The 27,500-nt window shown below is 37.4% G+C and overlaps 4 protein-coding genes across 4 annotated transcripts in view; all 4 read left to right on the top strand.

Annotated features, from left to right (window-relative positions):
• LOC146455737 (adenosine receptor A2a-like) overlaps positions 1-27,500 on the top strand; it is a 98,491-nt gene that overhangs the window by 8,336 nt on the left and 62,655 nt on the right. The window lies entirely within an intron of this gene.
• Positions 4,835-7,476, top strand: LOC146455746 (trace amine-associated receptor 9-like). The gene has a single exon (XM_085093908.1). The coding sequence runs from the start codon at positions 5,748-5,750 to the stop codon at positions 6,675-6,677; it is 930 nt and encodes a 309-aa protein (XP_084950034.1). The 5' UTR covers positions 4,835-5,747; the 3' UTR covers positions 6,678-7,476.
• Positions 12,732-13,839, top strand: LOC146455745 (uncharacterized). Its single transcript, XM_085093906.1, has one exon. It carries the CDS (start codon positions 12,732-12,734, stop codon positions 13,635-13,637), a length of 906 nt encoding a protein of 301 aa, XP_084950032.1. The 3' UTR covers positions 13,638-13,839.
• LOC146455744 (trace amine-associated receptor 9-like) lies at positions 25,717-27,217 on the top strand. The gene has a single exon (XM_085093930.1). The coding sequence runs from the start codon at positions 25,837-25,839 to the stop codon at positions 26,764-26,766; it is 930 nt and encodes a 309-aa protein (XP_084950056.1). The 5' UTR covers positions 25,717-25,836; the 3' UTR covers positions 26,767-27,217.

Genomic DNA, 27,500 nt, shown 5'->3' with positions numbered 1-27,500 from the left:
TTCCTCTTTAATTATTTAACAGTGATAATGTGGTTTAAACAACTCTCTTGCTGTGTTATCTTCCCGCATCTTCCTGTTAATTACCGTTTATAGAAACATATCTACAATGAATGAATACTCTTATGCGTTAGGTACCTTATGGTTCCGTGGTATACGGAAATAGATTTTACTACTGAACTGTGTTTTTTTAAATTAATACATTTTCAATGATCTTTTCCTTATTTTTCAAATATCTACTTAGCTATCTTACCGAAAACACCAGGTGCTTTATACTGACAAAAATTCATAAGACAGATTAAAGTTTAATAGCTCAGTCTCTATAAAGACTTATAGCGACGATACAGGTTAGCTCGTTTTGCCCGGGAGTAACATGGCGTTAACGAACTTAACTGGAGATCCAAAGCAAACCTCAATCGAAGAGCTGGCGTGTTCAACAGAACTCATCAAAGGATTCCACAACCATTTGGTAGTCCTTTTAGTGCTAAACGGCTTTGTGGCTATTACCGCATTTCTGGGGAATACTCTGATTCTAGTTGCCCTTCACAAGGAGACTTCATTTCATCCGCCGTCCAAACTCTTGTTCCGCAACTTAGCGACAACCGATCTTTTTGTTGGTCTCATTGTAGAACCTCTTGTTCTTACTTATCTTATGTCCACCCTGAACGAACGATGGAACATTTGCCCCTACGTAGTTGCTGTTTCCGGTATCACCGGCTATATTTTGTGTGGTGTGTCCTTGCTTACATGCACTGACCGCAATAAGCGTGGACAGGCTTCTCGCCCTGTTATTAAGATTCAGATACAGACAAGTTGTAACTTTAAAGCGAATATATAGCATTATAGTTGTGTTCTGGGTTCTTTCCACTGCCGGAGCGACAATGACACTTTGGAATAAACGTATATTCTCGTGGTATGTCGGCGTTGTTGTAGCACTTTGTGTAGTCACGTCAACCTTCTCTTACAGAAAAATTTTCCTTAGTCTCCGTCATAACCAGATTCACGCAAAAGGTAACGTTAATCAAGGACAACCAAGCCAAACAGTTCAATTGAACATAGCGCGTTACAAAATAACAGTGTCCAGCGCACTTTGGGTGAAGTTAGCAGTAGTTTTTTCTTATCTGCCATTTGCTATCGTGGAGGGTTTGTTCCTTCAGAGAGGACTCACGTCACACATTTTCGTCGCTTGGCTTTATTCAACAAATTTGGCTAGCTCAAACTCGTCATTGAACCCAATTCTTTACTGTTGGAAGATCAGAGAAGTCAGACAAGCAGTGAAGGACACAATCAGGGTGTTGTTTTGTTGATCGAGTTAATTCTTACAATATTGTCTGGAAGCATGGCAAAATATAACGTTGACGAAGCATTCCTTTTCAATTGGACGATGTGAGTTTTGTATGATAGTAGAATGCAGCCTTTGTAACGTACGATATGTAAAAAATTGTATTCCTTTAAAATCGTCATAACTTATTGATTGGAAAGGAAGAGTTATTTGTAGGTATTAACTGTGTCATCTAGACAAACGAGCTTTTTAAACAAAGGAATTCGACAGACCGTTGAGAAGGTTTAAGTTAAGTCAACTAGAAGAAAAAATTAAGATTGGCTAGTAGTTAGCCCAAAGAATTCGGGACAAAGAACGTTAGTACACCATTCTACAATCGGGTAATGCTGGCAGAATTTAACTTAAGATTGGACTAGGTTTTTGTTTTCGCTTTGTCAAAGCAAATCCATGACTTAAATATTAGAGTAAAATAAAGAAGGCATTTTTAATTTGAATTTACGACTTCCGCGTTAAACAAAACAGTCCTGTGGCTAGTTGTTTCTGACATTAAAGCAGTAATAAAAAGATTGTTTGGTGATTTCTGTCGATGTCCCGTTTGACTTGCTGAAAATGCAAACGGAGCGAAGGAAAAATGGGTAAAACAGGAGAAAACCAAAACTGGAAAAGAAAATTGTAGAGATAAAGCCCCATAATTAGGTCGGCACGTGATTATATCTCATATGCCACCACTGTTCACGTGCTCGATCATCAGCGGTCAAATTACAGTCAAACGTCGTCATACACCAATTTATGCGGAGAATTCAGATTAACAAAAAAAGGAAAAAAAGAAGAAATATCCAGTGTTTTAATCAAACTTTGAAAAATCTATGAGTCCACTAGATTCACAGCAAGTGAATGTACAGTTTAGGGTCAAATATAGATCAATTTCCATATATGATAAAAAGGAGATTTTCAGGCTTAAATTATACAAAGATAACAAACCGTTTAGTTATTAATTTCTTGCATGCGTTACGAAATATTTGAATACTTGTTTGAGAGGACCCTTTCACCCAAATAATTGTGTTCCTCGTCATGTTTATACTACATTTTTAGCTAACTGCCTTTTCAAAACTCCCAGTGAAAAATATGAATGTGTTAATTAATTTGTTTTTGCCGCAAAAAGCATATGTCACAGTTGACAGTTGACATTCAGGGAGCGTGGTCAGTTATATCTGTTTGATGATGTTTTTCTATAATTTGTTTTTAGTCTCTTGGTTGGACACTGACATACGACAAGCGCAAACAAAGCGACGAAAAAAAATAAAATAAAGACAACTACTTAAGAGTCAGTTTTCAGAAAGAAAGAAACGTGGATCAATTTAGACTAAGAGCCATGTCTCGTTAAACTACATATAACCGAATGAAACGTAGCCTGGTTACCAGTCTTTGCATTGTCTCAAGAGGAAAAAAGGACTGAGAACAAGATTGGTGACAGAGTGAAAACACCTGTAGTAGGGACAAACTTATGAGGCGCTTAAGAGCATGCGCACACCTGGAAACTTGTGTTGCTTGTCAAATTGTAGCATCATGGCCTGTTGTAATTAGCCGGCGGCAAAAAGCTCCAATTAAAAATATGAAATATATAATAACTTGTGTCTTTAAATTGTTTTTCAGTATTTTTTGGGATGAATGTGAATTAAAAGAACGCGACAAATAATTTCAGCGTGCGTGGCTCCACAACTTGTTTCAATCAAAGAAGCGTGGTCATAATGTTTGTCACAGTATATGCGTAGTATATTAAATCGTTCTTCAGGCAACACGAAAGCGAATTTGAAACGAAAAAAAAGTACATGACTCTGTCTACCCTTTACCGTTTGCCGCCATATTTAATTAAATGTTAGAGAACGACAATTTTAAGACGCAAACCGCAAACCCGGGTGATGTTTTATGTGCCAGGTCAGTCGTGCTTTTCTATGTTAATAAGTTTGTGGTGTTGTTGTTCGACATTAAGTTTATACTAAGGTCCTTTACTGAATAAGATCTCTGTTGTGTTCATTACTGACAGGAATTTCTTTGGCGCACTCGCCACTACAAGTTAATTTGCATTCTTAAGTGGTTGAAAAAAACTCCCACTAAAGACTATGAAAAACGTTGACTGACTCTATAAGCTGTTTAAACATCATCATAGACGTTTGGTTTTTTTCTTATATCTGTACGACCTACAGATGTTCTATTGTCTTATTTTCTTATACTCCCATACCATGAACAAAAAAGAAAGGTAGTTTGCACAGGTGCGACAGTAGACAAAACATTATTCGCTGATTTATAATTGGATCTTCCTCTTTAGTTATGTAACAGAGATAAAGAGACTTAAACAACTCTCCTGTTTTGTCATCTTCTCGCATCTTCCTGTTAATTACGTTTTACAGTAAGATGTCTACATTGGATGAATATTCTTAAGTGTTAGGTGCATTAGGATTGAGTGGTGGAAGGACTTTTAGCAAATAGATTTTCCTAGTGGATTGTAAGTTTGTTATTAGTTAATGCATTTTGAAAAAAATTGAAAACTTGCGTTGGTTGTCAAATTATATTAATTTATAGCGTTTTGTAATTAGCTGGCGGCACAAAACTCCAACTAAAAATATGAAATATATAATGAATTCTGTCTTTAAATTGTTTTTCAATAATTTTTTGGGATGAATATGAATTAAAGGAAGACGATAATTAATTTCAGCTTGCGTGGGTTCAGAACTTGCTTCAATCAGAGAAGTGTGATCATAATGTTTGTCACAGTAACATGATTTCGCTATGATTATATGAGTAGTGCGTGAAATCGTTGTTCCCTGAACTACAAATGAAACTTCCCTTTTAGTTATGAAGATAATTTGTTTAAGCCCTCCATGCTGGTTAGTTACATTTTGTGACCAGCGTTTATCGACTCTCCGTGCTGCGTATTTACTGTAGATCAATATCAGTTTTATGTATAAAGGTATCATATTATGGACTTAAGGACATGGATTGTCTGTTGAATTATAGTCTTTGGGAATAGATAAAGTTGCAACGAACCTATTCTAATGTTTCATAATTTTTCTTGGTTGTTTTCTGATAAAACCTATTGCTTCAACTAAAGTTCATAGCACAGATTCAGTTAAATTTGACAAAGTTAATTGACTTTAGTGGTCAATAAACTACGCCATAGTTTAAGCTTTTTTGCCGAGCACTGCCCTAACATGGCGACAGCAGACTCTTGCAGAAGACGTCAAAAAAATGTACTTACTTTTTAACGTACGTGCGGAGCTTTTGTTTCGCTCATGAAACATTTTGCTTTTTAACGTCCTCATTATCGTCGCCTTCGTGTTTTCGTAAGGTCCCTAATATGTCTGTTGATGTACGGCAAATGTAAACAAAGTGAGCTAAAGAGAAGTCAGAGAGTGACATTCCCGAAAATGAATTAAGATACAAAAAATGAAAGCGAATTGAACACAAACACAGCCCACAAAAGAGTAGAGAGAACGCAGCCTTACTCAACCTTTATGAACAGCAATTTTCAGTTTTGTAATAATATAAATTGCAAGAAACAAGAGTGTATATGTAAATAAAAAATGTTATAACTGCACAGCACATTGGACGTTTCCGTTAAGCCTTCGTGGAGGTAAATATCATAACGGTAGAGGAGGCTCGCTCACAACGCTGTCATGTTTCGACCCATAATAATCGCAATATTCAAAAACGTTTATCAGTCAAATGACATTTGCATAATATGTTATTGAGTCGGCATTTGCCGTCATATTTAATTAAATGTTAGAGAATGGCAATTTTAAGACGCAAAGATCAAAAGCAGAGCGATTGTTTATGTGTCAGTCAATTGTGCTTTTCTGTTGTCAAGTTTATACTGGGATTGTTTACATCATCAGAAAGGTTTAACATTCGTCTTCTATGTCGAATGCATACACATTTTATGTCCTCTTATTTCATGTTTTTGTAGCTCTGATAACTATACCATGATAAAAAAAGAAAGGTAGTTTATTCCTTTGGAGCACAATTTGAAATTAGCTTGCACAGGTGCGACAGTAGATAAAACATTATTCGCTGAACTGCAAATTGGAACTTCCTCTTTTGTTATTTAAGAGTGATAATGTGGTTTAAACAACTCTCCTGCTGTGTTATCTTCCCGCATCTTCCTGTTAATTACCGTTTATAGAAACATATCTACAATGAATGAATACTCTTCTGGCGTTAGGTACCTTATGGTTCCGTGGTATACGGACTTACAAGAAATAGATTTTTCTACTGAACTCTGTTTTTTTGAATTAATACATTTTCAATGATATTTTCCTTATTTTTCAAATTTCCACTTAGCTTCCTTACCGAAAAAACCAGGTGCTTCATTCTGACAAAAATTTATAAGACAAATTAAAGTTTAATGAGCTCAGTCTCTATAAAGACTTATAGCGACGATACATGCTAGCTCGTTTTGCCCGGGAGTAACATGGCGTTAACGAACTTAACTGGAGATCCAAAGCAAACCTCAATCGAAGAGCTGGCGTGTTCAACAGAATTCACCAAAGGACTCCACAACCATTTGATATTTCTTTTAGTGCTAAACGGCTTTGTGGCCATTACCGCATTTCTTGGGAATACTCTGATCCTAGTTGCCCTTCACAAGGAGTCTTCACTTCATGCGCCGTCCAAACTTTTGTTCCGCAACTTAGCGACAACTGATCTTTGTGTTGGTCTCATTGTAGAACCTGTTTATGTTACTTATTTTATATCTTCCATGAACGAACCATGGAATATTTGCCCCTACGTATTTGCTGTGTCCAGTATCACAGGCCGTATTTTGTGTGGTGTATCTTTGTTTACACTGACCGCAATAAGCGTGGACAGATGTCTTGCCCTCATATTAGGACTCAGATACAGACAAGTTGTAACTTTAAAGCGAATATATTGCATTGTAGTTATGTTTTGGGTTCTTTCCACTGCCGGAGCAACAATGTTCCTTTGGAATAAAAGTATCACCTTGTGGTATGACTGCGTTGTTGTAGCACTTTGTGTAGTCACTTCAATCTTCTCTTACACGAAAATTTTCCTTACTCTCCGTCATAACCAGATTCACGCACAAGGTAACGTTAATCAAGGACAACCAAGCCAAACAGTTCAATTGAACATAGCGCGTTACAAAAAAACAGTGTCCAGCGCACTTTGGGTGCAGGTAACGTTAGTTGTTTGTTATCTGCCATCTGCTGTCGTGGAGGGTTTGCACCTTCAGAGAGGACTCACGTCAGACATTTTCGTCGCTGCGCTTTATTCAGCAAGTTTGACTCTCTTAAACTCGTCATTGAACCCAATTCTTTACTGTTGGAAGATCAGAGAAGTCAGACAAGCAGTGAAGGACACAATCAGGGTGTTGTTTTGTTGATCGAGTTAATTCTTACAGTATTGTCTTGAAGCATCGCAAAATATAATGTTGAGGAAGCATTCCTTTTCAATTGGACGATGTGAGTTTTGTATGATAGTAGAATGCAGCCTTTGTAACGTACGATATGCAAAAAATTGTATTCGTCTAAAATCCTTATAACTTATCGATTGGAAAGGAAACTTGAAGTAATTTGTAGGCATTAACTGTGTCATCTAGACAAACGAGCTTTTTTAACTAAGGAATTCGACAGACCGTTGAGAAGGTTTAAATTAAGTCAACTGGAAGAAAAAAAAATTAAGATTGGCTAGTAGTTAGCTCAATAAATTCAGGACAAAGAACGTTAGTACACCATTCTACAATCGAGTAATGCTAGCAGAATTTAACTTAAGATTGCAGGTTTTCGTTTTCGCTTTGTCAAAGCAAATCCATGACTTAAATATTAGAGTAAAATAAAGAAGGTATTTTTAATACGAATTTACGACTTCCGCGTTAAACAAAAGCATAATAGCTGACAGTCCTGTGGCTAGTTGTTTCTGACATTAAAGCAGTAATAAATAAAAATTTTTGGTGATTCCTTTTTTCTTAACATTTATTTTCAGTCGATGTCCCGTTTGACGTGCTGAAAATGCAAACGGAGCGAAGGAAAAATGGGTAAAACGGGAGAAAACCAAAACTGGAAAAGAAAATTGAAGAGAAAAAGCCCCATAATTAGGTCAGCACGTGATCATATCTCATATGCCACCACTGTTCACGTGCTCGATCATCAGCGGTCAAATTACAGTCGATCGTCGTCATACACCAATTTATGCGAATAATTCAGATTAACAAAAAAAGGAAAAAAAGAAGAAATATCCAGAGTTTAATCAAACTTTGAAAAAATCTATGAGTCCACTAGATTCGCAGCAAGCGAATGTACAGTTTAGGATCAAATATAGACCAAATTCCATGAAAAAAAGGAGATTTTCAGGCTTAAATGAGACGAAAATAACAAACCGTTTAGTTATTAATTTCTTGCATGCGTTACGAAATATTTGAATGTTTGTTTGAGAGGACGCTTTCACTTAAATAATTGTGTTCCTCGTTATGTTTATACTACATTTTTAACTAACTGGCTTTTCAGAACTCCCAGTGAAAAATATGAATATGTTAATTAATTTGTCTTTTCTGCAATAAGCATATCTCACAGCTGACAGTTGACATTCAGGGGGCGTGGTCAGTTATTTCCGTGTGATGATGTTTTTCTATAATTTGTTTTCAGTCTCTTGGTTGGACACTGACATACGACAAATGCAAACAAAGCGACGAAAAAAATAAAATAAATACAACTACTTAAGAGTCAGTTTTCAGAAAGAAAGAAACGTGGATCAATTTGGACTAAGAGCCATGTCTCGTTAAACTACATATAACCGAATGAAACGTAGCCTGGTTACCATTCTTGGCATTGTCTCGAAGAGGAAAAAAGGACTGAGAACAAGATTGGTGACAGAGTAAAACACCTGTAATAGGGACAAACTTATGAGGCGCTTAAGAGCATGCGCACACCTGGAAACTTGTGTTGCTTGTCAAATTATAGCATCATGGCCTGTTTTAATTAGCTGGCGGCACAAAACTCCAATTAATAATATGAAATATATAATAACTTGTGTCTTAAAATTGTTTTTCAGTATTTTTTGGGATGAATATGAATTAAAAGAAGACGACAAATAATTTCAGAGTGCGTGGCTCCACAACTTGCTTCAATCAAAGAAGCGTGATCATAATGTTTGTCACAGTAACATACCTAGATACGTAGTACATTAAATCGTTGTTCAGGCAAAACGAAAGCGAATTTGAAACGAAAAAAAAAAAAAAAATACATGACTCTGTCTACCCTTTACCGTTTGCCGCCATATTTAATTAAATGTTAGAGAATGACAATTTTAAGACGCAAACCGCAAACCCGGGCGGTGTTTTATGTGCCAGGTCAGTCGTGCTTTTCTATTATGATAAGTCAGTTTGCGGGCCGGTGTTGTTGTTCAATATTAAGTTTATACTAAGGTCCTCTACTGAATGAGATCTCTGTTGTGTTCATTACTGACAGGAATTTCTTTGGCGCACCGGCCACTACCAGTTAATTTGCATTCTTAAGTGGTTTAATAAAACTCCCACTAAAGACTATGAAAAACGTTGACTGACTCAATAAATTGTTCAAACATCATCATAGAGGTTTTACCTTTTCTCTCACGACATACAAATTTTTTGTTCTTTGATTCTCTTTTTACTCCCATACACCTGCTGATTTCTACCGGAAGTTGCTTTGCATCATGGGTTAAAAATTTGGGGGAACTAGTCCCAATCTCCCTTTCCGAAATACACGCGCGGACAAAATGGCGGCTATTTGCTTACGATCTCCGCCACGCAAGAATATACACCCATTTATGAAGCTCAAGTTGGAACCCTGGATTTCTTATTCCATCAGTTTGGTGAAGACAATTATCCAGTACCTATATTTGAAACTTAGTTGTATAAATGACACGCTAAAAAGACAAAATCCGACTTCATGTAGTTTTGTTCGTAGAGACGAGTTGCGAGCTATTTTGACTCTGTTATAACTGGGTCTAAACTGCCGCTAAAACTATGAAAACAATCTCTTCTCGTTTGTGAGACTATTTAATAAGGAGAGAAACTTGTAATAAAGTCAATAAAGAAACAGTAACACATCTGGCCCAGTCAAGTTTAATATTTGTACATTTCCTCGCGTGCGTGCAATGGTTACTCGCCGGTGATTTACTTGCATTGAATTGGCATCCTTTCACCATCATACCAGAGCTTACCAGGGCAAAGTAAACATTTACGTCCACTAATGTATCGTACAATTTTACGACATTGTAGATGCATAGATGTATTCAAAAGATTTTTACATTTCACTGTTTGATAGCCCATACAAATTTCCCCTCAAGACAAAAAATGTTTCGCGTGTTAACCACGCAATGTTGCGCGGCTCCAAAATCCACGCCATCGCCCTCAGCTTTAGTCGACTTCCCTTATCTGCTGTTCATGCTGTTTAAATGTTACCATGCCGAAAGCTTTTATTTGTAACGCATGTGAAAAGGATTATGACACTGCAAGAGGGTTGCGAAAACATCACAAAAAATATCCAAGCCACAAAGAAAATGCTAATAACGAGAAACCATTACAAGCTGTTGCAGCTGTCAACAATTTCTTGGACGTTTCTTCAACCCACCGTGCTGCGAGACTGAAGGAACTTTTAAAACATTTAACAACAGATGAGTTTTCAAAAATAGTTCTACCAAGCGTTGCAAAACATGTGCCTACTTCTGCTTATCTGCTTTCGAAAAGCCAGCACGCCGACCTTGAAGGTCAAGTTTCGGAAAGTAGGTTACGAAGTGAACTCGAAGTTACTCTTAGCATGGTGGCTGAAACTTATCCACACTCACTCCTTTATTCGTTAAAACAACCGCCCATTTCTACGCTTCTTTCTTCGTCACACAATTACATCGCACTACCCAGGAAATATAATGGAAAACCAACCAACAAAGAATGGCTCAACTTTATTGATGACTTGAATCTGCCTGTAAATAATTGTCAACAATCTACACTTCCAGGTTTAAATGTCTGCACTGGCCAGCCCGAAATCAGTCAAACACAACAAAAGGCTCAGCTCATTGAATCCATTCTCTCACACAATAATGGGGAGCTTTTCAAACATATACTCATGCCTATCGTCCTGAAGCAGAACTTCAGTCATTTTGTTAAGTTTGCAGCTGGACTAGTGAGCAATTTTAACATTGGCCAGCTCAAGTACCAAAACATTGTCAGAAATGAACTCGGTAAAGAACTTGAGACAGTTTTTGGTGTAAATATTATGGTTCCAAAGGATGACATGTGCGAAAAGCTCAAGGAAGACAAACAATCCCTTCAAGAAAAACTGTTGTTAGACTTTAGTGAACACAATGGTGTTTTAGCTGGACATACAAATGTAAAGAAAACAGTGGAATGGTTACTCAGTAAAGATTCAATGAAGAACACAATTCTTGCCCCCAATGGGAAGTTAATTCTCTATCATTATATTGATGCCTTTCCATGGATGCAATGGAGTAAATTTTTCAATGGAGAAACTGCTATAAGGATTAAACTGGTAGAGCCGCACAATCTGTTAAGTTCCATCGTGACATTGTGCTCTTGGTTGGGCCCTGATGACTACAACCGTGTTAGCAACCTTGGAAAGGAAACTCTTCGACAGCTGTCCACCTTGAAGACTGTCTATCACCCACATCTCCAAAAAGACATTCAAATTTGTGTCCGTGGTGTTGCAGATGGTTGCCAGCGACGATCAATCACTGGAAGTTCTTCTGCCAGCTCCACGTATCCTATACCCGAGTCACCAGAACACCAAAAGCAACTTGGAGACATGAGCATCATCTGCAACCAACCTATTTGGAGAGAACAAATGACAGAAAGAGCAGAAGAAGATTATGCAACCTGGCTAGGAAAGCGAGTGGACAACACTGAAAACAGGTAACTTTAAATGTAAAAAAAAATAATAATTACAGCGCGGACACTCGAACCGTGAACGGTCAAGACATTTTTTCGCCTTTTTTTCAAATGCTGTAATTATATTGTCATAAACATGGCTAGCATGAAATAAACCTGTAAATAAATTTTAACACAAAATTATCATCATTTGTGGCAGGCGAGAATATGCAAAGACACATCTTGGGCAAAATGGACACTCTAATGCATCCCATCTTGATCTCGAGGATTTTTACCCTGCCATGTTACACCAAGCTTCAAGAGCTACTGAAACAATAGCACGGAGAATTGGCCAAGTAGCTGATGCCCTCCAACTTAGCAAGAAACAGTGGTTTCTGCAATTGCAGAAAGTTGCACGTAAAGTTTGCTTGAAAAGCTATGATGTGACATTTGATGAAAGTGGTGTCTTAGCTTTTTATGAAAGAGCTGAGGAACTTTTGGGTAATGTTGGTTTTAGTTCTTTGATTACTCAAATATTGGTCTGCTTTTGCAGTGGTTTAAAGAAAGTTTTCCATTGGCTTTTAAACACTCCAAAGGAGCTAACCAGAGACCAGTATGAATGTCATGCTAGAGTACTTCTGGGGTTTCAATTTGTGTTGATATTTGGCACTCAGTCTGTCACTGCTACCATCAAGGAACTTGTAGCATACACTGGATTTTATATTGAGAAAGCTCTCAAAGATGCCACCCTGGTTGGACTGCCTTTGTGCCTACACAACTTTAATGATGGCATAATGGAAACTAAACACAAGTATGCAAAACAAGGAAATTATATATACAGTGGTGGGCTCACGGGAGAAACTGGTCGGCAAGACTATCAGAAGCGTGTACTTACCCAGCAGTTCTATCATGAGTGGACCTCGGTTGAGAACAAAGAGAAGAAAGATTCGAGTTACTCTTCAGACATCAAAGTCAAGAAACGCGAAGGGACCGAGTTACCCATGCATCTACAGAGAAAGAAAATGGTGAGACGACAAAAATAAAAATGTATGCAAAAAATAAAAATATGTAATCACCATTACAGGATTTCAGCTAGCAATGGTGCCCAGTTAAAAGCGTAGTAATAGATCACTAAATATATTTTCTGTTTGATTACTTATGCTTGGTTGAAAATTGCAATTTTCAATTGTTTTTTTTTTCTGGGAACTGAATTGGTACATGAAAAAGAAGATCACAAAAATATATCAAGAAGAATGAGCCACACGTGTGCTTTTGCTTTTTATCCTGCTTACTCAGTACTTAACATTTTTTTTCAAACAGCACATTCCTTTTCAAGAAACTCAAGGCCAAAAGAAATCATCTACATCACAGGCAGCTGTTGAAAGTAAGGTAAGCTAACTACTCAGGACTAATTTTGTAAAAAATATATAATAATAATTTTAAGCTACAAAAAATATCAGCTGGGATCCTGGTTTATTTTTGGGGAGCTCGAGGTAAATAAATAAGAAATAAAAGCAATATATTTTAACCTCGATAAGTAGAGCACAACATCCCACAATTTTACAAAGATAAACTCACCTTATGATTAATTTATTTCAGGAAATAGATGCAAGTGAAGACGTTCCAGATGTGTGTGATTCGTTCCCTCAACAACCTGGAGTCGATGAAATAAACAAGCTTAAAGACAATTTTCTAATGTCAGCGAAAGCAGTTTTTTCTTCGGCGAGTCCAACGGAGATCACTATTGAAAATGCAACAAAGTTCGCCTCCACAGTAAATCACGGTTCAGTTAATACTCCTGCTCACTTAAACAGCGTGAAATCAACTCCTCAAGGCATAAATATCCAAAGATCCGATCCAAGGGTTTCCCACGAGTTGTTTACGCTCAAGGTTAACACCAGCAAGCCACAACAGCCGGGTGCGTTTGTCGTCGAACACACGCAGAAATCATCTCTAATTCGGAAAAAAGCCGTTGTTCCATTCAATTCCATCTTGGGAATGGTGGTAGACGAAAGAAAAATAACAATGGATATTTCCGAACCGCCAAAGACATTCGTCAAACGGAAAGACGAGTCTGGCGCAATGTCCACCTCGTGGTCTGAACAACTTGGAGATTTCTCACTCTCTGGAAACGGTCCTGAAAACAGCAACACTCGCGTTGAAATTCAATTTGAGCGAAGCAATAGCTTTCATTCATTAATTCAGTCCGATGTCTATCTTCAAAACGCAATCAGTGGAGGCATACTGCTAGCTTACCAAACCACATCTCGCGCGAAATTACTTGAACCAGAGGCGTTCCTTCCAGTCGCAAACGACGCGAAGACAGTTCGTGCTGCGCAGCTCGCCGTGTTAGACCTTTTAAAACAAGCCGAACGAACCAGCGATGTCATCTGGCTAATAAGGATGTTCCAGGGAATCCAGCTAGAATTTAAGAAACGCCTCAGCGACAGAATGCCCGGTGATCCTCTTCTTGAGAAGGAAGAATAATCTGGAGTCAAGCTAATCGAGTGAGCACGGTGTCTAAACTCAATACTTTTCCGATTCATTTAAATATGAATCAAGCCAGTTTCAGCGTGTAAAATAAGTTCAACAAACGTAATTTAGTATCTCGGAAAGTTTTTAGAGTACAGAAAAATTGTAACTGGAAAACGAAAGCGACAGACATCCAAACATAGTCGATAATCTAGCTCTTTGCACACGAAACACACGCAAAACGCTCGAATGAAATGGACCCCCTGGTCTGTTTGCGAGTCGTGCGCTGATTGGTTCAAATTTGATGAGCTGTCAAATAGAAATCAGCAGGCAGGGGCGGGGCAGAAGACTCGTCAAATTTTCGTATCAGAATCATCCAACAAAAGTTGACGTCACATCCGGTCAAATTGGCGCCGAGCAGCCTGTCTCGGCGAAGTCGAATGATGGCGTCCGGGTCATGCATGATTTCTTCGGATTTTTGAGCCATCAGTATCAAGAACTGTGAACTGTGGATATGAAAGATGTTGTAAAGACATTGCTTCGACTTCATGAGCAAGGGTTTTCCAAAGGAGTGATTTTTTTCTATTGTTTTGACGGAAAATACCAGACCGCTAAGCGTCGTATCATGGCGAAAATTTCACACTCTCAAAACGAGTGGCGTTCAGACTTTTGGCCCTTGTGGCTTCTGATCGTTCGAAAGCTGAAATTTTAATAGCCTATCCCGTGTGCAACATAATGGAGGAGACATCGTCAGTCATAGTTTGCAGTGTTAACATCGGGAACCTAATTATCACTCGACGTGAAGTGTTGGAAGCCTGTATCATTGAAGTGTTCCAATTGTCTTCGTTGTAAGGGACTCGTAATCTTCGAGGTGAGTAAATGTAGTTATCTTCATTTCCAGTTCTTTTCTGCCGACGTGAGTACCTTTACATGTGGGCTTTAGAGTAATAAGTCGGTTTTGTGCTTCGTAGTTCTTTAATAAACACGCAAGTGACGTTTAATTAATATATAGTTCATATCATGTTGTCCTGTAAGTGCGGGCTCGAGGAGGGGCTTGTGTCAGAAAATGTATCTGCCTGGCCTGGTTCATATTGCTACAGCTAGTGTGAGACAGTTGTTAAAGTTATTGATGTCAAGCTATCCTAAACAATAAATTAAATAGCATTATTGCGAATGACATTATTTCTCAAGTATTGAAAGAAACAACCCCTTCACCCTTTACTTCATCTGCACTCTCACCACTTGGGTGCTCATGGGTTAAGGCTTTTTATACATTTGTACTATAATTATGCACATGTGACATCAAACTATGGTAAGAACAAACAGTATGCCACAAGCCTGGGACAGACAAGTGGCATGACCGATGATCTTACCTTGTTTTGATGTCCTCTTTGGGTTATCAAAGGACACATGGAAGGCCAAATGGACTTTGAAAACTCTTTATGGCTGACAATGTCATTTGTACATCATATAATTATTTACCAGTTATTTCACTTATGTTAGTTGGTGCCAAATATTTAAGGGTGGGGAATTGTCTTTTTCTCTGTGTCCAAGGTTGGGGAAGAGAACATAAAGTAAAAAAATATTGCAAATTCGTGGAGGTTATATATATCTAGCAGCAGAAATTGATTAAGTTCTAACAATATTGTCTCCTTTGAACCAATGAAATTCAAAGTTTATTTTGACAAGGAATTTTGAGTTCTGTTCAATTCAATGAAAAATCAAAAGTTCAATAACCACACAATCAGTTCAAAAACCACACATCAGTTCAGTGACAGTAGACCTCAATATTATAAGAATAACTATAGGTGAATGATTTCTTTTATTCCAATGGGGCAGATAAGAGGAAAGGGGAGGGGAGAGGTTTTTACGGGAGCGTGGTCCATATAATTCAATAAAAAACCAAAAATTCAATAACCACACAATCAATTTAAAAACCCACATTCGCTCGGTGACAGTAGACAAAAAAATTGTAAGAATAACTATATAGGTGACATGTTTTTTATTTCAATGGGACAGGTACGAGGAGAGGGTTTTACGGTAGCGTGGTCCATATTTGAAAGTAGGCAAAAAGTACAAGTGAAACTAACAAGTATCTATGTATCAAATAATGGTAACAGGCTCACACGCATTTAAAAATCTATTGCCCACTTATCCATCACCCATTGTTTGTCTTTGTAATTATATTTGGCAACAGCTGCCCAATAATGTAGCTTTTTCTTGTACATAGTTCTACTTCCTTCTTGTCAATGATGCAGATTAGTGGCCCGTTGGTAAATTTGTAAAAATCTAGAAGTCCTATGGTTCATTGAAAATCAAGAAGTCAAATAACCATAGCAACAGTTCAAAAAACACACATCAGTTCAGTGACAGTAGACCTTAAATGTAAGAAAAACTATAGGTGATGTGTTTTCAACTTTCTCTCCTTCATGGTTGTCAAGGATGCAAATGAGAGGCCTGCTTGTAAATTTCATATTAGTTCAATTCAAAGAAGGCTTAAAAATTCAGAAAGGGGAATTATATAAATGTGTATATATTTATTAACCACCTGGCCCCAGTTGTTCAAAGAGTGGATAACTTTATCCACTGGATAAGTCACTGTCCAGCAGAGTACATGTACTCCAATCAATGCTTTTGGCAAGTTTTCCACGCAATCCCATTCTTAAATTTGACATATGCTTCTACTCTATTCACAAATTATAGGACTATCATAAAAATCTTGCACACATTTTATCTTCTGGATAGCAAACTATCCAGTGGATAAAATTATCTGCCTTTGAACAACGGGGACCTGAGTGATAGCAGACCTCCAAATTAAGAAAATTTACTGGTGTGGGTGCTTTTATTTCAATGGGTCTTGCAGGGGGAAAGGGAAGGGAAGTGGACAACTCAGGTAAATTAAGGCATGGGCCCCCAATTAATTACTTAAAAAGTGAAGGGGGGTGGTCTATCTCAGAACACTTTGGCAGTAGAAGTTTGAAACTTTGCCAGATACATATATTGACAAGTTGTGTCAACTTGGTGTTTTTTAATTATGTAAATGTTGTCACGTGACTTTGCACGGCCACAATTTACTTAAAATGATGAAAGCAAAAATGGCAACACTTTTCGTTGTGAGATATATAACCTAATTGGTACAAGACATCTTGCAATAGATGCATCTACAAAACTGTGCTTGGCCCCTTTTGAATTTTTAAATAATTTTTAAAATACACGGATTTTTCGATTAGTACCCAGTCCCCCAAGACAATTATCCCCCTACGTTAGGCCTTTGCTTAGAAAAATCTTAAGAAGGCCAAGCACAGAAGTGATGTATTAAACGCCCTTAACATTATTAAAATGATAAAAAAATTAAGGACGCAAGAAAAAGTGTTGCCATTTTAAGATAAAGCTTTTTCAGCCGATGGAAGTCACGTGACCTAATTTGCATAATTTAAAAGTTCCAAATTACCGCAAATCAATAATGTATGTATCTGTCAAAGTTTCATCTGCCTACATTAAAAGTGTTTAGAGATAGACAGCCCCCACACTCTTTGAGAGAACAATTTTGGGCCCATGCCTTAATTCACACGAGAAATATGTTTTCATTATATTAATAGGTTTATACATTATATTACCATGGTTGATAATTTTCCTTACCTGGATGAAATTTTTAGGGATTTAATGTTTTTAATTTTTCATTTCAATTCTTTTATTTTTAGAGATTTAAACAAAAACTCAAAAGGAAAGAGACTGACAAATCCCCCCAGACATGGCAAGAAAGGATACAGACAGCGAAGGGAAGAAAGCCACAAGACCGGAAGTTACACTATTTTAACACACCCCATTCTTATCTTTCGTACCTCGCTCTCCCTGTCCCCCTCCCCTCACACACAAACACACACACCCCCACACAAACACCAAAAAAAATGGGGTGTGTTAAAATACCGTAACATTCAGCCTGTTTTTTAGTAATTATAATATTGTAGTATAAAATGTACTGTTTGTGCTTGTTACGTTGTTGAAATAAAATAACCCTTTAAAGAAATTTGCAACAAAAGAAATTAAAAAAAAAAAAATCCAAGACCGGAAGAAACTGCAATTGCATGCAGTTAGCAGAAGACAAGAAGGAGCTTGCATAAAGGGAAACAGGGATTGTGGCACTTGCGAGAAGAGTCAAGAGACGAGAAGAGTCAGTTAAAAAGTAAACCGAAAAAATTAAAAAACAAAAAAAAAAAAAAAAACAGTAATGGAGGCCAAGCAGGTGGCTGCCCAGCTAAGGCTTATGGCTGGTCAGCTTGGCTGACCAAATTTTCGATCATACGAATACGTCAATGTAATCAAACACGATGGTGTACACTAATGTGAAAATTATTGTCAGCAGACATTTATTAGACTTTGACACATAGTAAATTATAATAAATCATATAGCTAAGCGGCCATTGCAGTTACTCGTGGTCTTGTTGCATTCTTCCTTTCGCTGTCTGTTTCCTTTCTGGCCGTCTCAGGGGGATTTGCCGGTCTCTTTCCTTTGTGGTGTTTGTTTAAATCTCTAAAAATAAAATAATTAAAACGAAAAAATAAAAACATTAAATCCCTAAAAATTTCATCTTGGTGAGGAAAATTCTAAACCATGGTAATATAACATTTAAACCCTATTAATATAATGCAAACATATTTGTCCACTTCCTTCCCTTTCCCTACCTGCAAGACCCATTGAACTAAAAACACCCACACCAGTAAATTTTCTTAAGTTTGAGGTCTGCTATCACCCAGGTGGTTAATAAATAAATAATATACATTTATATAATCCTCTTTTTTGGGGGAGGGGTGGGAGGTTTGTTGTTTTGGTGTGGTGATTGAATTTTTAAGCCTTCTTTGAATTGAACTAATATGAAATTTACAAGCAGGCCTCTCATTTGCATCCTTGAAAAGCATGAGGGAGAGAAAGTTGAAAACACATCACCTATAGTTTTTCTCACTGAACTGATATGTGTTTTTTGAACTGTTGCTATGGTTATTTGACTTTTTGATTTTCAATGAACCATAGGACTTCTACAGTTTTACAAAATTATTTACCAACGGGCCACTAATCTGCATTATTGACAAGAAGGAAGTAGAACTATGTACAAGAAAAAGCTACATTATTGGGCAGCTGTTGCCAAATATGATTACAAAGACAAACAATGGGTTATGGATAAGCAGGCAATAGATTTTTAAATGCAGGTACAGTGTAAGTTTGTTACCATTATTTGTAATACATAAATACTTATTAGTTTCACTTGTACTTTCTGCCTACTCTAAATATGGACCACGCTCCCGTAAAACCCTCTCCTCGTACCTGTCCCATTAAAATAAAAAAACATTTCACCTATATAGTTATTCTTACAATTGTCTACTGTCACTAAACGAATGTGGGTTTTTGAATTGATTGTGTGGTTATTGAATTTTTGTTTTTTTTATTGAATTGTATGGACCACGCTCCTGCAAAACCCTCTCCCCTCCCCTTTCCTCTTATCTGCCCCATTGGAATAAAAAACCTTTCACCTATAGTTATTCTTACAATACAGTAAAATCCCACGTATAAAAACCTAGAATTTTTGGGTTCAGGCTGAATAGGTTCTTATATTTTGGGGTAGTTTTTCCAAAGTCAGGCTGATTAGGTTCTTAGTAGGTTCTTATTTGTAGGATTTGTCATAGTGATACAAAAAGTCAGGGCACTATACAGATTCAAGTCCCAAGACTACACCAGTATAATTTTATACAGAACTACAATTATTCTATACTCTGTATTTAAAAGATTTTCAATTTTGAAGTTTCTTCATTGTACTACATACTGTATTAAACAAATAATTTTCATGGTATATTTCTAAGAAATTTCACAATTTCTAACAAAATCCAGTATTTTGGCCTTACAATAAGTCAAGAGTGTTTTTTTTGTATAAGAACCTATTTTTCTTTGCCAGGCTAAATAGGTTCTTATATATTTGGGTATTAAAATGCCCAATTTCAGCCTGTAGGTTCTTAAATCACTAGGTTCTTATACGTGGGTTTTTACTGTATTGAGGTCTACTGTCACTGAACTGATGTGTCGTTTTTGAACTGATTGTGTGGTTATTGAACTTTTGATTTTTCATTAAATTGAACAGAACTCAAAATTCCTTGTCAAAATGAACTTTGAATTAATAATAATAATAATAATAATAATAATAATAATCTTTTATTAGGAAGCTTCTGTTCACTAAACGTGGTTTTCAGAAAGGTCCTATAAAGATTAAATATACAAAAGGTTAAAAAAATACAATATATGAGACAAAATTACAAAATGATAAAAACAGCAATTCAAACTAGAAGCTGAAACTACAAAGATATCATCGATGGGGTTAAAAACTTCAAATTGATAAAAAATAAAAAAATGATAAAAGCAAAAACGCTACACTGTAAAACTACAAAAAGTCTTACCGATAGGGTTAATTAAAAACCCTGGCAAACATGTTTCGCTTAAAAAAATTTCATTGGTTCAAAGGAGACCATATTATTAGAACTTAATGTATGGGTCAATTTCTGCTGCTAGATAACCTCCAGGAATTTGCAATATTTTTTTACTTAATGGTTGTGTTTTCACTAGGTCAATTTACTAGCCAAACATTCTTTCTTGGTAGTTGTTTACAGCCTGACATTAACTAGTTAAACATGGTATCTGTTTTCATTGTGCAATTTAACCTGGAATTTGAGCCGCTAAATTAAATAATCAACTTACAAAAGTGAGCAACTTTCAAAAATGGCAGCAGGCGAATTATGTTGATTGGGTTGTTCCAGAAAAAATCCACACCTCCCCGACGGATGGGATTCTGGAAATTCTCGGGGGAGGGGAGGGGGTCAAAGACTCTGGAAATCCAGGCGGGAGGGGGGGTTGAACGAGAGAAAGTCTTCTGCAGAGGTCATTTCGACCGATAGTTTACGCAATTCGAACGTTTAGTTCGGTGACACTTCAGCGCTCTTAGACCCTGAAAATAGTAGAAATATTTTGTTCACATATTTCTCACCTAAAATAAATGATAAACTAAGTTCCTTCGTAGGTCCTTTTATAGCAGAAAATGCGAACAACAAGATACTAAAAGACGAGCCATCGCAACATTGTTGCAATGAAGAGTTTGAAACACCTGACACATTTCTACTCGTACCAGACTCAGCGCGTCACCGTTGTGTAATTTCACTTTCTCGGTTGTTTGGTCCGCCATTGCATTCTTAGCGTGGATTCCACTGCGTCAGGCAGAAGAATTTTTTACGTGTGCAAGCAAGGATGCAGAGCTATTAGCTGAAGAAGATAATTCCAAAGAATTTTGGTCCAAACATTCCCTCTTCATCGAAAACACTCGAGAGGAACTTGTAGCCATCTGTACCTCGAGAAAACGTCTGGAAACGTAAGTTATTGCAAAAGCAACAGAAGGAGGAAGGTCTTGGACGGGTTCCTGCAACATATACAGTGGTAACCTCTCTGAAGTCCCATTGTCCGTAGCACAGTTGAACAAGCAGCCAGTGCGTTTTCTGCGTGCAGTTTTAAGATTCCATGGGTATTGTCCATACACAAAGGATGAACTCGTTCGCTTTTTCGCATTGTTGCTCCTTTCTTTTTTTTAGTTCCACGCGATAGGGCTTCTAATATTAGCCAAAGCTTTAGAAATTAAAAAAGAACATCTTCTAGATGTGATTGTGCGTATTCTCTATTAAAAATAAATTAAATTTAAGCCTAATATATTTTTCCGGAAATCCAGGCGGGAGGGGGGGTCTTTGGTTTTGGAAATCCAGACAGAAGGGGGAGTCGTGTGTTTCAGGAAATCCAGGTGAGAGGGGGGGTTAAAAAATGACCCCATCTGTCGGGGGGGGGGGGGTGTGGATTTTTTCTGGAATAACCCATTTTCACTATATTTATGACGAACAGAAGGAGTTTCTCTCAGAGGATACGGTTAATGTCTCTACAGATGAGGAGGATGCGACGAAATGTTATCCAACGCCAAGACTACATTCATCGCTGTAAGTGCAAGGCCGTGTGGGCTTATCCGGCAAGACCACAGTTTTGGTTTTGACGTATTGTTGAAGTCATCTGTCGTTTTTCTGTTTCGCAAAGTGAACCACGAGTCGAACTGAAACACAAGACTAGCGTCTAGTAAATAATATTGCTAAACTACTTGACAGGCGGCTGTCACTACGTGCAATGTGATTGGCTGCAGTATTTACCAGGGCAAGTTATACCATCTCGCGAGGTAGTATAACTCTGCGTGATTTTCCGGTCTTAAAGGCAAGATAATCTCTTGTTTTCTCTCGTGAAAACAGCTTGCATTTTTATCTTGCTAAACAAAAGACGAACTGTTTTCACCGTATTTCCGGACTTTTCCGGCTTTATCTAGCTAAAATTGTCCTAGTGAAAACACAACCAATGTTCTCTTACCCAACCTTGGACACAGAGAAAAAGACAATTCCCCACCCTTAAATATTGGGCACCAACTAACATAAGTGCAATAACTGGTAAATAATTATATGATGTACAAATGACATTGTCAGCCATAAAGAGTTTTCAAAGTCCATTTGGCCTTCCATGTGTCCTTTGATAACCCAAAGAGGACATCAAAACAAGGTAAGATCATTTTGGTCATGCCACTTATCTGTGGCTTGTGGCATACTGTTTGTTCTTACCATAGTTTGATGTCACATGTGCATAATTATAGTACAAATGTATAAAAAGCCTTAACCCATGAGCACCCAAGTGGTGAGAGTGCAGATGAAGTAAAGGGTGAAGGGGTTGTTTCTTTCAATACTTGAGAAATAATGTCATTCGCAATAATGCTATTTAATTTATTGTTTAAGATGGCTTGACATCAATAACTTTAACAACTGTCTCACAATAGCTGTAGCAATATGAACCAGGCCAGGCAGATACATTTTCTGACTCAAGCCCCTCCTCATGCCTGCACTTGCAGGACAACATGATATGAACTATTTATTAATTAAACGTCACTTGCGTCTTTGTTAAAGAACTACGAAGCACAAAACCGACTTATTACTCTGAAGCCCGCATGTAAAGGTACTCACGTCGGCAGAAAAGAACTGGAAATGAAGATAACTACATTTACTCACCTCGAAGATTACGAGTCCCTTACAACGAAGACAATTGGAACACTTCAATGATACAGGCTTCCAACACTTCACGTCGAGTGATAATTAGGTTCCCGATGTTAACACTGCAAACTATGACTGACGATGTCTCCTCCATTATGTTGTTCACGGGATAGGCTATTAAAATTTCAGCTTTCGAACGATCAGAAGCCACAAGAGCCAAAAGTCTGAACGCCACTCGTTTTGAGAGTGTGAAATTTTCGCCATGACACGACGCTTAGCTGTCTCGTATTTTCCGTACAAACAATAGAAAAAAATCACTCCTTTGGAAAACCCTTGCTCATGAGTTCGAAGCAATATCTTTACAACATCTTTCATATCCACAGTTCACAATTCCTGATACTGATGGCTCAAAAATCCGAAGAAATCATGCCTGACCCGGACGCCATCATTCGACTTCGCCGAGAGAGGCTGCTGGGCGCCAATTTGACCGGATGTGACGTCAAGTTTTGTTGGATGATTCAGATACAAAAAAAGTGCCAGGCGTTATGGAGTGTTCTCCCCCGCCCCTGCTCCCATATCATGCTAAAAAAAGAAAGCAAGTGTATGCCTTGGAAGAACAATATTCAGTAAGTCTGCACAGCTGCGACTGTAGTTAAAAGATTATTCGCTGAACTGAAACTCTTTAATGATGTGACTGTCATAAGAGACTGAACCAAATCTCCTTTTCTGTCATCTTCTCGCATATTCCTGTTATCTACCTTTCAAAGAAACATCTCTATTGTGAATGAATATTGTTGGGGCTTTAAGGGCATTAAGGTTGCGTGGTATAAAGACTTACCAAACAAATTTTTTGACTGAATTGTAATTTTTGAAAACTAACACATTTTCTGTGAACTTATCCTGATCTTTTAAATTTCTTCTCAGCTTCCTTTCTGATAAATCTAGGTGTATAAAAATTTCATAAGATAAATTAAAGTTCACGGATAAAAGGAACTCGGATCAATGCAGTCCAAGATCCATGTCATGTTTAACATCATATAACAGAATGAGATGTATTGGATGGGTAGCCTAGTAACCAGGGCCTTGGCACTGTTGCGAAGAGAAAAAAAGGACTGGGAACAAATTTCCTGACAGAGTGAAAACACCTGTAATAGGGGCAAACTTATGAGGCGTTTAAGAGCATGCGCTCACCTGAAAACTTGTGTTGCTTGTCAAAATTAAGCAATTCATGGTCTGTTGTAATTAGCTCGCGGCGTAAAACTCCCATTAAAAATATGAAATATAGTGACTTGTGTCTTTATATTGTTTTTCAATAATTTCTTGGGATGAATATAAGTTAAAGGAAGACGAGAATTAATTTCAGCTTGCGTGGGTCCAGAACTTGCTTAGGTGAAAGAAGTATAATCATAATGTTAGTCGCAATAACACGATGATTATATGAGAAGTAAATGAAAACGTTGTTCCCTGAACTCCAAATTGAACTTCCGTTTTAGTTATGAGGTGATAAAGTGTTTTAGCCCACCATGCCGGTTTGTTTTATTTTCTTGCCAGGGTTTATCGGCTCTCCGTGCTGCATATTAACTGTATATCAATATTTTTATGTATTAAGTTATCATATTATGAGCTTAAGGACATGGATTGTCTGTTGAATTATAGTCTTTGAAAATAGATGAATGTTTCCGAATGTTTCATAATTTTTCTTGGTTGTTTTCTAATAAACCCATTGCTTCAACTAAAGTTCATAACACGGATTCAGTAAAATTTGACAAAGTTAATTGTCTTTAGTCGTCAATAAACTACGCCATAGTTTAAGATTTTTTGCCGAGTACTCCAGTAACATGGCGACAGCATACTCTTGCAGACGACGTCAAAAAAATGTACTTACTTTTTAACGAACGTGCGGAACTTTTGTTTCGCTCATGAAACATTTTGCTTTTTACCGTCCTCATTCAGTCGTCGCCGCCGTGTTTTCGTAAGGTCCCTAATATGTCTGTTGATGTACGGCAAATGTAAACAAAGTGAGAAAAAGATAAGTCAAAGAGTTACATTCACGAAAATGAATCAGTAAGATGCAAAAAAAGAAACCGAATTGAACATAAACACAGTCCACAAAAAAATTAAAGAAAAAGCAGCCTTACTCAGCCTTTATGAACAGCAATTTTCAGTTTTGTAATAATATAAATTGCAAGAAACAAGAGTGTATATGTAAATAAAAAATGTTATAACTGCACAGTATATTGGACGTTTCCGTTAAGCCTTCGTGGAGGTATTTATCATGGCAGTAGAGGAAGCTCGCTCAGAACGCTGTCAAATTTCGACCCTTAATAATCACAATATTCAAAAACGTTTCTCACTCAAATGACATTTGCATAATATGTTATTGAGTCGACATTTGCCGTCATATTTCATTAAATGTCAGAGAATGGCAATTTTAAGACGCAAAGATCAAAAGCAGAGTGATTGTTTATGTGCCAGTCAATTGTGCTTTTCTGTTGTCGAGTTTATACTGGGATTGTTTACATCATCAGAAAGGTTTAACATTCGTCTTCTATGTCGAATGCATACAAATTATATTTTCTCTTATTTCATGTTTTTGAAGCACTGATAACTATACCATGATAAAAAAGAAAGGTAGTTTATTCCTTTGGAGCACAATTTGAAATTAGCTTCCACAGGTGCGACAGTAGATAAAACATTATTCGCTGAACGGCAAATTGGAACTTTCTCTTTTGTTATTTAAGAGTGATAATGTGGTTTAAACAACTCTCCTGTTGTGTTATCTTCCCACATCTTCCTGTTAATTACTGTTTATAGAAACATATCTACCATAAATGAATACTCTTCTGGCGTTAGGTACCTTATGGTTCCGTGGTATACGGACTTACAAGGAATAGATTTTTCTACTGAACTGTTTTTTTTTTTTTTTTTTTTTAATAAATACATTGTCAATGATCTTTTCCTTATTTTTCAAATTTCTACTTAGCTTCCTTTCCGAAAATCCAGGTGCTTCATACTGGCAAAAATTCATAAGACAGATTAAAGTTTAATGAGCTCAGTCTGTATAAAGACTTAGGCAAAGCAACGACTGACTGGTTAGCTCGTTTTGCCCGGGAATAACATGGCGTTAACAAACTCAACTGGAGATCCAAACCAAACCTCATCCGAAGACCTGGCGTGTTCACCAGAATTTACTGGAGAAGTCCCTAACCATTTGATAGTCCTTTTAGCGCTAAATGGTTTTGTGGCCATTACCGCATTTCTGGGGAATACTCTGATCCTAGTTGCCCTTCACAAGGAGACTTCACTTCATCCGCCGTCAAAACTCTTGTTCCGCAACTTAGCGACAACTGATCTTTGTGTTGGTCTCATTGTAGAACCTTTTGGTCTTACCTATCTTATATCCACCCTGAACGAACCATGGAATATTTGCCGCTACGCATTTGCTGTTTTCAATATCACAGGCCATATTTTGTGTGGTGTGTCCTTGCTTACACTGACCGCCGTAAGCGTGGACAGGCTTCTCGCCCTGTTATTAGGACTCAGATACAGACAAGTTGTAACTTTAAAGCGAATATATCGCATTATAGTTGTGTTTTGGGTTCTTTCCACCGCCGGAGCGACAATGTTACTTTGGAATGAACGTATCACCTCGTGGTATGACTGTATTGTTGTAGCACTTTGTGTAGTCACGTCAACCTTCTCTTACACGAAAATTTTCCTTACTCTCCGTCATAACCAGATTCACGCACAAGGTAACGTTAATCAAGGACAACCAAGCCAAACAGTTCAATTGAACATAGCGCGTTACAAACGAACGGTGTCCAGCGCACTTTGGGTGCAGTTAGCGTTAGTTGTTTGTTATCTGCCATTTGCTATCTTGGAGGGTTTGCGCCTTCAGAGAGGACTCACGTCACCAATTTTCGTCGCTTCGCTTTATTCAGCAAATTTGGCTAGCTTAAACTCGTCATTGAACCCAATTCTTTACTGTTGGAAGATCAGAGAAGTCAGACAAGCAGTAAAGGACACAATCAGGGTGTTGTTTTGTTGATCGAGTTAATTCTTACAATATTGTCTGGAAGCATGGCAAAATATAATGTTGAGGAAGCATTCGTTTTGGACGATGTGAGTTTTGTTTGATAGTAGAATGCAGCCTTTGTAACGTACGATATGTAACTGAAAAATTGTATTCGTCTAAAATCCTTATAACTTATCGATTGGAAAGAAAAAGTTGTTTGTAGGTATTAACAGAGTCATCCAGACAAACGAGATTTTTTAACTAAGGAATTCGACAGACCGTGGAGAAGGTTTAAATTAAGTCAACTAGAAAAAAAAAATTAAGATTGGCTAGTACTTAGCTCACAAAATTCGGGACAAAGAACGTTAGTACACCATTCTACAATCGAGTAATGCTAGCAGAATTTAACTTAAGATTGGAGGTTTTCGTTTTCGCTTTGTCAAAGCAGATCCATGACTTAATTATTAGAGTAAAATAAAGAAGGCATTTTTAATTTGAATTGACGACTTCCGCGTTAAACAAAACAGTCTTGTGGCTAGTTGTTTCTGACATTAAAGCAGTAATAAAAAAAATTTGTTTGGTGATTTCTTTTTTCTTATAATTTATTTTGAGTTGATGTCCCGTTTGACGCGCTGAAAATGCAAACGGAGCAAAAGAAAACTGGGTAAAACAGGAGAAAACCAAACCTGGAAAAGAAATTTGAAGAGAAAAAGCCACATACAGGTCTTGTTTGAGCATGCGGTAGCGTCACTAAGGAACCAAACGAC

The sequence above is a fragment of the Pavona decussata genome, unplaced genomic scaffold, assembly GCF_977016875.1.
Source record: "Pavona decussata unplaced genomic scaffold, jaPavDecu1.1 SCAFFOLD_270, whole genome shotgun sequence".
Lineage (NCBI taxonomy): Eukaryota > Metazoa > Cnidaria > Anthozoa > Scleractinia > Agariciidae > Pavona > Pavona decussata.
Note: the sequence above shows the minus strand (reverse complement) of the source record. Positions and strands in the feature narration are given on the sequence as shown.

Coding starts and splice junctions, on each gene's coding strand:
- LOC146455746 (XM_085093908.1), top strand. CDS start 5,748: ATGGCGTTAACGAACTTAACTGGAGATCCAAAGCAAACCTCAATCGAA.
- LOC146455745 (XM_085093906.1), top strand. CDS start 12,732: ATGATTAATTTATTTCAGGAAATAGATGCAAGTGAAGACGTTCCAGAT.
- LOC146455744 (XM_085093930.1), top strand. CDS start 25,837: ATGGCGTTAACAAACTCAACTGGAGATCCAAACCAAACCTCATCCGAA.